At 45.0% G+C, this 13,164-nt stretch overlaps 1 protein-coding gene across 1 annotated transcript; it reads right to left on the reverse strand.

Moving 5' to 3' along the window:
- Nucleotides 1-263: 263 nt before the first annotated feature.
- Nucleotides 264-12,725, reverse strand: LOC115459441 (steroid 21-hydroxylase-like). The gene is made up of 7 exons (XM_030189263.1): nt 12,484-12,725; nt 11,234-11,323; nt 10,409-10,563; nt 9,474-9,569; nt 5,217-5,327; nt 2,793-2,879; nt 264-710 (listed from the first exon to the last, which is right to left on the reverse strand). Exons 1-7 carry the CDS (start codon nt 12,713-12,715, stop codon nt 426-428), a joined length of 1,056 nt encoding a protein of 351 aa, XP_030045123.1. The 5' UTR covers nt 12,716-12,725; the 3' UTR covers nt 264-425.
- Between the last annotated feature and the right edge of the window lie 439 nt (nt 12,726-13,164).

Raw genomic sequence — 13,164 nt, forward strand, 5'->3', positions numbered from 1 at the left:
GGGGCGGGCCGGTGACGGCGGGGGCGGGGTTGATGATGGCGGGGGCGGGGGTGATGACGCGGGGGTGGGGGTGTCAGGGGCGGGGTTTGAGTTTGGGCGGGTTTTGGGCGGTTTTTGTGCTGGATTGGGTGGGAAAAAAATTTTCCACCTGGCAACACTGTCAATTACATTGTTTGGGGTGTACCAAGATGGCTGCTGCATTGGTGAGAATTAAAACCTCCTTGGATGGAGACCAGCTTCAGCCTTGTGACATCATGCCGTCTCCTGTCATCAAACCTCCTTAGCTGCCACTGACCTGGCATGAACGGTCACACCTAAGTTTAGGGGCACCAATGCGGGTTTCAGTAGTATTCTATAAAGGAAACGGGGTGACCCCTATGTCTATTATTTATTTAGTTATTCGGGTTGCTTAAGCACTCTCTCCCTTAAAAAGCTCTCCCATGGCTGATTCTATCCAAGCACCAGAGGCCCTGTTCAGGATAGAAGGTTACTTGAGGGTGATGCATGAGGTAAGCCACACTCCAGGTCAGCGTGGAGGCTGTGGTCTCAGTGCCTCCGATGAACAGGTCCACGATGGCCATGTGGATATAATCCTCATCAAACTCCTCCCCTCCCGCAGCTGCCGGCGTCTGTTCCTGCTGCTTCCGCTCTTGCAGGAAGTGAATCATGCTGTCAGAGATGTCCCGGATCTCCGAGGGCTGGAAGGTCTCCTAAAAAGCACAGACAGAGGTCCATAGTAACAGATTATTCTGAGATTACAGAGCCCCAAGACACAGATTTCTGCAAATGTCACAGCCCTCTCAATCACGGACTTCTCCAATACTTTGTACCACAGAAAATGACAGCACAGAAAGTCCAGCCGGCCCGGCCCGTATGGAAATCTAGATTCCTCTTCTCTGGTTCTCTCCCACTTTGTGCATTTATACATTTCCTATGCTTAAACTACTTCTCCCCACCCCAAGATCTTGTACTTAATTTCTGAAATCTTTTCCCGATTTCTGCCCTCTATTTATTTATGTTATTTATTTTATTGCATTTGTATCCCACATTTTCCCACCTATTTGCAGGCTCAATGTGGCTTACAGAGTTTGGTTATGACATAGTCATTCCATGATGTCAGATACAATTAGTAATGTTCAAAGATTAGGTAAGGGAAGAGAGAAGGAAGGTATTAGGCAGTCCCAAACTGAAAATCTGTTAAAGTATATGCCCCTCTAAGAAAACTTAGTTAACCTAAAGGCTCACCACAGAAGGTCGTCTTCCTCAATTGAACCACATGAACACACAGTAGGCCTGAGGTTCACTCAAACATTATTTAACAGGAGGAAAAGGTCTCTCGTATGAACGCCCTGATCATTGTAACCGGGTCAAAAAATAAACCCATTGGTGACTGCTCTAATCATTGACCAAAAACCTCCCTCCTACCAGATTAACTCAAATTGCAATTTTTTAATAGTTTAAACATTTTTTGTTTTTTTCTTTTCTAAAAAATGTTATAACAAGAGTGACTGGCAATTGGCAAAAACTTCTTCAATATGAAATGATGCTTATCTGTGTAGCTCACTGGATCCCGACACTGCTGTTTGAGTTTTAACAGGGGGTCACTCCTTCTTGGAAGCCTGATGCTGATGATATACACTGACATTCAGGATCGTAATGACCGTTCGGCGCAGGTCACCCCAACCTTCTTTGAAGCCCAATACTGTTATATTACTGGCATTCGAGGTTGTAATGACCACCCCCATGAGATCACCCCAAATATTTTGGAAGCCGTAATGGTTGTTCCATGCAGGTCATCCCAGCCTTCATGGAAGTCCAATGCAACCCAACCAGAACTCTCTATCCATTGGCTTATATCCTTTCCTCTTTGACCCTCTAAAGCTTCCATATAACTATCCTTAAGCCCAAGCCACCCCCACCCAGGGGTATAGCCAAACTTTGAGTGGGAGTGGTGTGCTGCCCTGCCGCCGCTCCCCACTGCAAATACCTTGGCTGGTGGGGGTCCCCAACCCCCGCCAGCTGAAGCCTTCATCCAGCACCGGTCTCCTGCACCGCCATGTTGCCTGCCTGCTCTCTCTTCCCCTCACGTCCTGCACACTCCTTTTAGTGAAATTGAGCATGCTCAGTTTCACTAAGAGGAGCGTGCCGGACGTGAGGGGAAGAGAGAGCAGGGCAGGCAACACGGCGATGAAGGCTTCAGCTGGCGGGGGTTGGGGACCCCTGCCAGCAAACCAGGGGCCCAGAAGAAATTTGGAGGGGCCCAGGCCCCTGTGGCCCCACCTAGCTACGCCACTGCCCCCCCCCCTCAGTTTTTCCACTCATTATCCCCTACCAGTCCTGCATCAGTGGTCTCTGTACCTGTCCCAGGCACATTGAGATCCCGTCATGCGTTCTCCACCTGCTCACCAAAAAAAAAAGTTTTTTCTCATTATCCCATTGTGCTTCCTCCCCGCAATAGTCTAGTCCGGAATCTCCTCTCATACGGAATTGCACTTTCCCGTACTTTCAAACATGTCCCCCTACCCAATCCATTTTCCCTCCAGTGTGCTGCCTTTCTCTAGCAGGTCTGTGTATCAGGCCCAGCCACGAATTTCTCTAAATGTTCAGCCTGCCAAGTCACAGCTCCCTTCCTGTGGACAGGTTTTTCTAACAATCACGTCTCTCAGGCATAGACCTCTCTGAAATTCACTAACCCCCTCACCAGCTTCCCAAGTGGGATTCATAGTCCCAATCACAGCTGTAGACTGGGGAGGGGGAGGTTGATACTGTCTCTTATATGCAACACCACTGACCTTGTGGATCTCTAGCTGGTGCTTTACAAAAGCATCTCGTCTCGCCACGGCCTGCATGAGCGCATCCAGTGACGCATTGGGTAGTTTCTGGTAAGCGTAAAAGGAAAGGTGTTATGAGCAAGGCTGGAGTTACAGTGAAACACCGCTTATACACACACTATTATTGCGTGGGTCTGGGTTATGCACGATGGCAACACGCTTCCCAATGATGAGTGGTTTGTATGTGGTACAACACAGTCGTCCTTGATGCCTGCTTTTGATTTTCCTATTTTTATCAGTGGCTTTCCACCTGCCTTTGGAGTTCTCTTACAAAAGTCACTCAAAACCAGGGGCGTAGCTACGGGGGGGACACGGGGGCCTGAGCCCCCGAAAATTATGTCTGGGCCCCTGGTTTGGCTGGCAGGGATCCCCAACCCCCGCCAGCTGAACCCTTCTTCAGCGCCATCTCCGGCGCAGCCGCGTTCCTGCCCTGCTCTTCTTGCTCCTCCTGTCCTGTGCACGCTGACGCTCCTTCTCAGTTTCACGTAAAGGAGTGTCAGCGTGCACAGGAGCAAGGAGCAAGAAGAAAGAAGAGCAGGGCGGCGAATGTGGCTGTGCCGGAGATGGCGCTGAAGAAGGGTTCAGCTGGCGGGGGTTGGGGACCCCCGCCAGCAAAGGTATTTGTGAGGCGAGGGGGGGTGCGAGAAGGAGCGAGGCGGTGGCGGGGGGGGGGGGGGAGATGAGGCAAACTGAGGCATGGCAGTGGGGGGGGGGGGGGGTGGAGGCGGGGTGGCACTCAAAATGTGCCCCCAACCTTGGGCTCTAGCCCCCTCCCACCGTAAGGTCTGGCTACGCCCCTGCTCAAAACACACATAGAAACCAATGGGGGCACTGCACATATCCACCCCCGTCCCCTGCAAAGTGGAACAGGAAACCCCATACAGCATCTGGGCCTTTGTGTCTTTATATACTACTACTACTACTATAAATCATTTCTATAGCGCTACCAGTCGTACGCAGCGCTTCACAATGGTAGATATATAATAAAGGGGGGGGCAGTTTTGAAATATATATATATTTTTTATTGCACTTGTATCCCACCTATTTGCAGGCTCAATGTGGCTTACAAAGACCTGTTATGGCATTGGTGTTACAAAGATATTAAGGATAGCAAGGTGATATAGTCAAGCAGTTATAACAGAAGACAGTCAGAATAAGGGAGGAGTGGTGGAGTGTTGTAGCTAATTATGGATTGTCATGGTAAGCTTTGTTGAAGAGATAGGTTTTCAAAGATTTGCGAAAGTTAATTATTTCGTTGATTGTTTTCAAATGCCTTGGTAGTGCATTCTATAGCTGGTGGCTCATGTAGGAGAAGCTGGACGCACGTGTTAATTTGTATTTTAATCCTTTGCAGCTGGGGAAATACTGATGACCAGCGCATTATTTATTTATTTATTTGTAACACTTATACCCCGCGCTTTCCCACTTATTAGCAGGTTCAATGCGGCTTACATAGTATAACAGGTTTACAAAGTAACATAGATTATAAGAATGTATATTGAGGGATTGGAAGAGGGATAATGTGGAAAGGATTAAGTAGGTCACTGGTGCCACCTTGTGGGCATTTAGTATATCACACCTTAAAATTTAGGGGGGTGAGTTGGGGGTCACATTATCAGTAAATGAGGTCACAGAAATTCCCTTTTCTCAGGACCTCCACTTTACCCTATGTCAGCATGGGGTCTCTGAGTCAAAGGTCCTGCCCCCCTCTACATTTATGACCCACTTCTGTTATGTTATATACACAGGGTATATTCACTCTCTGAAAATTTGCCAACATTCTCCCTGCCCCACCCCACAGACACACAGATCAAGAACCTGTGTGTTTCTGCTCTGATAAGAAGCTATTCCCAGGGGTATGGTTAGGGTAGTGGAAGGAAATAATGCCCCATTGTTTTACATTTTCAAATCTTTGCCCGTTATTTTCAAAGAGTACCCATGGAAAAAAAGATCAGATGCAAATGTCTGCGGGTCCTTTTTCACCCTGGGCAGTACCCTGGTATTATCCCTTTATAAACTGGTGCGCAGCTCCTGGATAAAATTAAAATTTGATTTCATTTAAACATTCATTTATAGTCTGCTTACTTCTAACATTAGGTTCAAGACGGTTTAGAGCAATTAAAAAAAAATTACAATAGCAGTCAAAATTCTACGGTCAAATAAAAAAAATATATGACGATATGACATCTACGCCTTGCATCAGTAGGCAAAACTTCTCTAAATTTATCAGTAACAAAAAAAAATCTGAATGGAAGGTTGGGGATGGATTGAGACACAATCATTCTTTTCCTTTTTGAAATGTGCCGTGCCCTGAGTAACGCTGCGTTGAAGGGACCAATACTGACTTGTCTGCAGGAGCAAGAAAGGGAGGCAGAGATGTCTCACCCGCAGAAAGGGGAAGGAATCCAGAACTGTGATGTTGGGAGAGCTCCACAGCTGGACCACATCTCCAATGCACTTGTGAATCACCTGAAATTCGGGGTCCTTCTTGTCGAACTGGAAGAGAAGAACTTTGGGGTAAGAAGAACCACATACCCTTATCCCTTTCTGCTCAGCAACCCCTGCTCCAGAGCTAAAGGTGGGGGGCATTCCACATTCCAGTCTGGGCAGGATAAACACCAGTGAAAGCAGGTGAAAGCTTGGCTCTTCAACCAGGTCTTTAACGGAAGAAAGTAAATGACACCGGCTGCACATATTATAGCAGGACATGTTGATCCACTTCTACCCTGGCTTAGATAATGTTCAAACTCCTTTCTGACCTCATTTTTTATTTATTATTAGGATTTATTTAGTGCCTTTTTGAAGGAATTCACTCAAGGTGGTGTACAGTATGAATAAATCAAACATGAGCAATAGACAATTACAGCAGTAAAAATGTTCAACTAACAATACAAAGATTGGTATAATATACTACTTACAATGTCAACACAATACATAATAGAAAGGTGGTCGACTCTCAAGAAAAAGATCTAGGTGTTGATGTAGATAATACACAGATATTTTCTGCTCAGTATGCGGTGGCGGCCAAAAAAGCAAACAGGATGCTAGGAATTATTAGGAAAGGGATGGTGAATAAGACCGAAAATACTATAATGCCTTTGTTTCACTCCATGGTGCATCCACACCTTGAGTATTGCGTTCAGTTCTTGTCGCCGTATCTCAAAAAAGATATAGCGGAATTAGAAAAGGTTCAGAGAAGAGCGACCAAAATGATAAAGGGGCTGGAACTCTTCTCGTATGAGGAAAGGCTAAAGAGGTTAGGGCTTTTCAGAATGGAAAAGAGATGGGTGAGGTGAGATATGATTGAGGTCTACAAAATCCTGAGTGGCGTGAAACGAGTAGAAGTAAATCGAGTTTTTGCTCGTTCCAAAAGTACAAAGACTAGGGGACACTCGAGGACGTTACATGGAAATACTTTTAAAACAAATAGGAAAAAATATTTTTTCACTCAAAGAATAGTTAAGCTCTGGAACTCTTTGCCAGAGAAGGTGGTAACAGCGGTTAGTGTACCTGGGTTTAAAAAAGGTTTGGACAAATTCCTGGAGGAAAAGTCCATAGTCTGCTATCGAGACAGACATGGGAAGCAAATGCTTGCCCTGGGATTTGTAGTATGGAGTGTTGCCACAATTTGGGTTTCTGTCAGGTACTTGTGACCTGGCTTAGCTACTGTCAGAAACAGGACACTGGGCTAGATGGACCATTGGTCTGACCCAGTATGGCTACTCTTATGTTCTTATGTAAGAAAGTTGCACATGAGGTCAGAGAAATGGTTAAATCTTATCGCAGCTGCGGTAGGAGTCCCTCATTTTCTTTCTCCTGTTACTTTATCTTACCTATCTACATGTTCCATCTTTGCTTATACCCTTCACTGTCTATTAAAATATTCTATTGCGTATTGTGTTGACATTGTAAGTAGTATACTGTGCCATACTTTGTATTGTTATTTGAATATTTTTACTGCTGTAATTGTCTATTGCTTATGTTTGATTTCTTACTGTACACCGCCTTGAGTGAATTCCTTCAAAAAGGCGCTAAATAAATCCAAATAAATAAACTGTGCCTCCCCCCCCCCCCATTGTATTATACAATGTGTTTCAAACAAAACTATACAAAGCTTGTTTTCTGCACAACTTTGTTAGAAGTTGACTAACTTCAATACAATTTGGGATATATCATCCTGAGTAAATCTGCAATAAGCCTACACTCATGCTGGCCACCTCACTTAAACGATGTTCCCACCACCTAGCGATTATCATCATGATACATGCAGACGCCATTTTGCTTTAAACGTAAACAGTTACTATGGTTTTCAGTCTGGAAGATCTGATTCTTAGCAAACATTTATATCTGGAGACAGGTTTTGGTTCTCATAGGCTAGTGCAAGAGTTTCCAGAAAAGAGGTGGAAGAGAGTAAGAGCAGAATGTGTTTAGAAGAAATTGCGAGAAATGGGCTCAGCTGATCAACAGTCAGGAAGCAGCAGGGCCTGATCAGTTTGCACTGAAAGAAACATCGCAACAGTTGAATTACCAGGTAGTGAAGTGACGTTGTTTAGGTTAGGTGGCCAGCATGAGTGTAGGCTTATTGCAAATTTACTCAGGATGATAAGTGCATAGGTGTTGCCATACTGGGACAGACCAAAGGTCCATCAAGCCCAGTATCCTGTTTCCAACAGTGGCCAATCCAGGTCACAAATACCCGGCAAGATCCCCAAAAAAGCACAAAATATTTTATGCTGCTTATCCCAGAAACAAGAAGTGTATTTTCCCCAAGTCCATTTTAATGATGATCTATGGACTTTTCTTTTAGAAAGCCGTCCAAACTTTTTAAAACCCTGCTAAGCTAACTGCCTTTACAACATTCTCTGGCAAGGAATTCCAGAGTTTAATTACACTTTGCGTGAAGAAATCTTTTCTCCAATTCGTTTTAAATTTACTACTTTGTAGCTTCATTGCATGTCCCCAGTCCTAGTATTTTTAAACAAGCAATTCACGTCTACCCTTTCCACTCCACTCATTATTTTATAGACATCTATCATATCTCCCCTCAGCCGTCTTTTCTCCAAGCTGAAGAGCCCTAGCCGCTTTACCCTTTCCTTACAGGAAAGTCGTCCTATCCCGTTTATCATTTTCATCACCCTTCTCTATACCTTTTATAATTCCACTATATCTTTTTTGAGATGCAGTGACCAGAACTCTACACAATATTCAAGATGTGGTCGCACCATGGAGCGATACAAAGACATTATAATGTCCTCATTTTTGTTTTCCATTCCTCTCCTAATAATAACATTCTATTTGTTTTCTTAGCCGCTGCCGCACACTGAGCAGAGGGTTTCAATTTATCATCGATGATGCCTAGATCCCTTTGTTGGTCCGTGACTCCTAATGTGGAACCTTGCATGACGTAGCTATAATTCGGGTTCCTCTTTCCCCACATGCATCACTTTGCACTTGCTCACATTAAACGTCATCTGTCATTTAGACGCCCAATCTCCCAGTCTCATAAGGTAATTTCTCACAATCCTCTTGCAATTTAATAACTTTGAATAACTTTGTGTTGGCGGCAAATGTAATTACCTCACTAGTTACTCCCATCTCTAGATCAATTTTACGTAAATTGGTCAAGTTTTGATAGAGCTATGCAGAAAACAAGCTTTGTAGAGGGTTTTTTTGTTGTTGTTGTTGTTGTTTGAGAAACATTTTTAAACTCCCACAAATGGGGCCCCCACATAGTTATGACTGCGGAACAAACTAGCAGAAGAGAAATCTGCTGGGCAGAAGTGCTATTCACGAACTCTTGCTTCCGGGGCTGTGGAGAATAGACAAACTTCATGGGCAGGGAAGGCTTTAATTCCCCAAATTCCAATCTTCTTTCTATCAGTAACTGACTTTACCAGGGCAAAACTCTGCCTCAAGAGCTACTGAATTACCCTTGTGAGAGAGACCCTCCTTAGCATTTGAAATTAGTGTCTTAGGCAGATGCCTATTTTGCCTGTCATTAATCTTGCCTGATTCCAGTCCTGGGCATGAAAGAGACCCTAATCCTGATTCCAGGGCATGGGGGAAACCCCTCATTCCATTTTTTTAATTGTTTATAATTTTTTGTTGTTGTTGTTTTGAAATTTGCAATATAAAACACAACAGCAGCCAAATTTTCATCACTTGCACAGAAAAAAAGAGAACAGTAATCATGCAATCAGGATCAAAGAAAGAAAAGAAAAAAGTCCTCAGTTCTGGGAGTGAGGTCACAGGAAATCAAAAAGAAATTCTACATTACATGAAATAACAGGCAATGGTAAATTCAGATTAATTACCAAGACTTCAAGATTACTCGAACAAATACTCCTCACCAGCCTCAGAAGGCACAGGGGGGTAGTGAACTAATTGGAAAACATGTAGCAGGAAAACCTGTTAATTGTGCAGACTGGAAAATATATATTCATCATAGATCTATATTTGAGAATGCATTTATAGGGGGGAAATTTAAAGAACAAGAGAGCTCCCAGATGTAATACACCAGGACTCAATAAAAATAAACTCCTGGGAAATTAAAATAAACCAGTAGACCTCCAATCCCAGCCCTGATCATATTGGGAGAACCCGAACCCTGCTGTCATGGAGAGATCCCCGTTGCCTACCTACCAGGACCCCAAAGGTCATGGAGGAGATGATCCTACAGGTGTGCAGGGAGAAGTCCTTGGAGACGTCAACGGGGCTGCTGCCGTAGCTCAGAAAATCCTGCAGGAACATAACATAAGAACATAAGCATAGCCATACTGGGTCAGACCAATACTCCATCTACCCCAGTATCCTGTTTCCAACAGTGGCCAAGCCAGGTCACAAGTACCTGGCAGAAACCAAAACACTAGCAACATTCCATGTAGAGCCCCAAAGAGTAGCAAGATTCCATTCAGAAACTCGGATAATAGCAACATTCCACGTAGAACCCCAAAGAATAGCAAGATTCCATGAAGAATCTCAAAGAGTAGCAAGATTCTGGAACCCTAAAGAATAGCAACATTCCATGCTACAAATCCCAGGGCAAGCAGTGGCTTCCCATGTCTGCCTCAATAGCAGACTATGGACTTTTCCTCCAGGAATTTGTCCAAACCTTTTAAAACCCAGATACACTAACCACTGTTACCACATCCTCCGGCAAAGAGTTCTAGAGCTTAACTATTCGTTGAGTGAAAAAATATTTCCTCCTATTTGTTTTATAGTATTTCCAAGCAACTTCCTTGAGTGTCCCCTGGTCTTTGTACTTTTCGGACGAGTAAAAAATCGATTTACTTCTACTCGTTCTACACCACTCAGGATTTTGTAGACCTCAATCATATCTCCCCTCATCCGTCTCTTTTCCAAGCTGAAGAGCCCTAACCACTTTAGCCTTTCCTCACACGAGAGGAGTTCCATCAGCGACAGCTGCAAAAGACAACAGTCACGATGGAAGTTGATTAGCTGAACAGGACAAGAGTTATCCACAGTCATAGACGCCAAATTTTCAAAATGATGGAGACTACTAAATTCAACACAAGTTACCCGGGAGCTGCAGAATCAGGTCGAAGGATAATGCTCACCTGACACAACTGCTGGGCCTCCTGACTAATCAGGGCTTCAAGGTTCGTCCTCAGGGAACGCTGAAGACTGGAGTGGGCCAGCCGGCGCTGGATTTTCCACATGGCTGTGTAGTTCCCCAGGGAAAGATCCTTCCCACCGAAAGAGATGAGATCCGCTGGGACAGTACAGAAAGAAATTTAGCAAAGCATACGTACAGACATCTCCTCTTGACTTTCCTCGCCACTTGTAGATATCAGTGCTGGAAGGCTAACCTGGCTTACAAAGGTCAAGCTGTGTATGTTCTCTTTCAATCACTGCATAAGACAGTAACAAGACTGAACTCCTGGACTCGTGTAGAGTCATAAAAGAGAAGAACACAGCCTTGTATTCCTTAGCCAGGCTAGCTCTACAGAGCCAAGACAAAATAATAAAAAGGAGCATGACAAGTGAGCTGAGAGAGTTTGAGACAACCAGCAGGGGTGTAACTAGCGGTGGTTTAAAAAAAAATGCCTTCTCTTCCTACCATGTGGGTTGATGGAAGGGAGAAAGAGTCAAGCATCTCAAGGTGGCCGAGGAAGAAAGGAGAGGAAAGCACCACCTAGTTACAGTTCTGGCAGACGGACTGGGATTCCCAAAAGATCCAGCTGGAATGTTAACACGTGTCCCTCCATGCTAGGACCCCACAGGCATTCATGGTGAAACATGAATCCACCCACATCCTCCACATACAACTTTCTAGGCTACGAAACATCACAACTCATGTCTACCCACATCCAGCACACCCGTGTACAAAAACAAGCACACACCTCATGGATTTACCCTCACGTGGGCCCTAGACCTTTTACCTGTGTAACTCTGAGGTCGACCAGCAAAATCGGACCATTTCTTGATCAAAGCCTCACGAATGAGCTCAGTAGTGTTCAGAACCACCACATCTGCAACCCGAAAGGAAGAGAAGTGGTCAGGAGAATGACATGAGCAGTCCTAAGATGCAAACCCAAACCAAGGAACGACCTCTTCAGAACCACGTAGAGGTCCCGCCCACAGTGCTCCTAATCAGAACCGGATATCTCCCAACCCCTATCAGACGCTTCTCCAAACCCGGGGAGAGACCAGGGATTCCCTAATCAGAACCCATCAGAGGGCATTTGAAATCCAAAGCAGGCAGCCTATGTTCAGAACCAGAATCTCCCTGAATTTATCAAAAGTTCCTCTAAAACTATGGAGAAATTTGACCCAATCCCTTCTCAGAGGAAAACTCCTCAGAACTAGAACCCTCTTGATCCCATTGGAGGCTCTTCCAAAGCCAGGGAAAGGGTAGCTGACCCAGTAACAGAAATCAATAAAGCCTGAGGGAGGCACTTAAAGTTTTTCCTCACTTTTTATGTTCTTATTCAGGGTTCTCCTACTCACACCCAAAGCCCTTTCCACCATCAAAAATTCCTTCAAAACATAGAGATCTGACTCAAGGATCTCTCTATTCAGAACCAGAACTCTTATGACCTCGTTAAAGGTTTCTCTAGACCCAGGGATCACCTTAAACAGAACCAGAACCCTTTTGATCTTATTAAGGTTTTTCTGGACCCTGGGAGAGATGTGACCCAGGAATCTCCCTATCCAGAATTGGAACCCCTCTGACACCATTAAAGGTTTCTCTGGACCCAGGGATCTTGTGCTTAAAGGCAGAACCTCACAGGATCCCTCAGAAGGTTCCCTAAGCCCACAAAGAAATCTGGATCCAAGGTTCTCCTATTTAGAACCCCAACCTTCCTGATCCCATTAAAAATCCCTTCCTAATCGAGGGGTTGGCACTCAGAATCAGGATCCTGTGATCCATTGGAGACCCCACTAAATTCCCATAGGGAGATGTGACTCAGGAACCCCTACGCCGAACCAGAATATCATTCCTCTCTCCTATCCCATCAGAAGTCCCCCCCAAACTCCAGGGAGAGATCTGACCCTGAAATTCTCCAAAAGGAACTAGAACCCTCCCAAACCCGTGAAATGTTCCTCTAAAGCTAGGGATTGCCTGCCTGGTACCAAAACTGCCACACTGTGTGTGTGTTGGGGGGGGGGGGTGTCCTGCGGCACTCACCTTGTGTCCCGAAGCGCAGGCGGTACACAGGACCATAGCGCCGTGACAGCTCCATAAAGCGTACAGGCAGATCCTTCCGTCTCAGCTCCAGCAGGTGTCCGAGGAGAGGCAGGGGACGAGGGGACGGAAGAGTCTTGCTCCCACAGGGCCCCGGGCCCTGGCATTTCCATCGGCCCTTGGCAATGAAAGCGAGCAGGGAGAGCAGAAGTAGGAATAACACTGAGCAGAACATCTTCCGTCGTCCCCGGAGACGGGAGTTCTGTCCCTATTTATACAACTGAGAGAGGGACTCGAGAGAGGAACAGGGTGACCTTCAGAGACAAGGGACGATCTGACAGTGAGCTACAAAGTCCAAAGGCAGCAAGGGGAGCCTCTGGTATAAATTAGGGAAGTGCATAGTCCGTTTTCAGATATTTCAGACATTTTCCTAAATTTGGGGCATTTTATTTTATTTGTTTCAGATACTATTTGTAATAATAATAAAAAAAATTGTAACACTCATTAGAACTTTTTAATGCACACTAAATCAATTTCACTTGCACTACATTTTTTAAGGAGCGCTAATAAATCAATGCACATCCCTATTACAACTCATACATAGGAGACAGTAAGATGCTCTGTCCTTAATACACAGGTGACCACTATAATATGAGCATGTGGACAATAGGGAGAGGAGATATT

The sequence above is a fragment of the Microcaecilia unicolor genome, unplaced genomic scaffold (genome assembly GCF_901765095.1).
Source record: "Microcaecilia unicolor unplaced genomic scaffold, aMicUni1.1, whole genome shotgun sequence".
Lineage (NCBI taxonomy): Eukaryota > Metazoa > Chordata > Amphibia > Gymnophiona > Siphonopidae > Microcaecilia > Microcaecilia unicolor.

What these genes read in the sequence shown, in the direction of transcription:
- LOC115459441 (XM_030189263.1), bottom strand. Translation starts at nt 12,715, where the DNA reads ATGTTCTGCTCAGTGTTATTCCTACTTCTGCTCTCCCTGCTCGCTTTC. An exon ending in TCGACCTCAGAGTTACACAG is followed by an intron (nt 10,564 to 11,233) that starts GTAAAAGGTCTA and finishes GTACTGTCCCAG; the next exon opens with CGGATCTCATCTCTTTCGGT. An exon ending in ACCAGCTAGAGATCCACAAG is followed by an intron (nt 711 to 2,792) that starts GTCAGTGGTGTT and finishes TGTGCTTTTTAG; the next exon opens with GAGACCTTCCAGCCCTCGGA.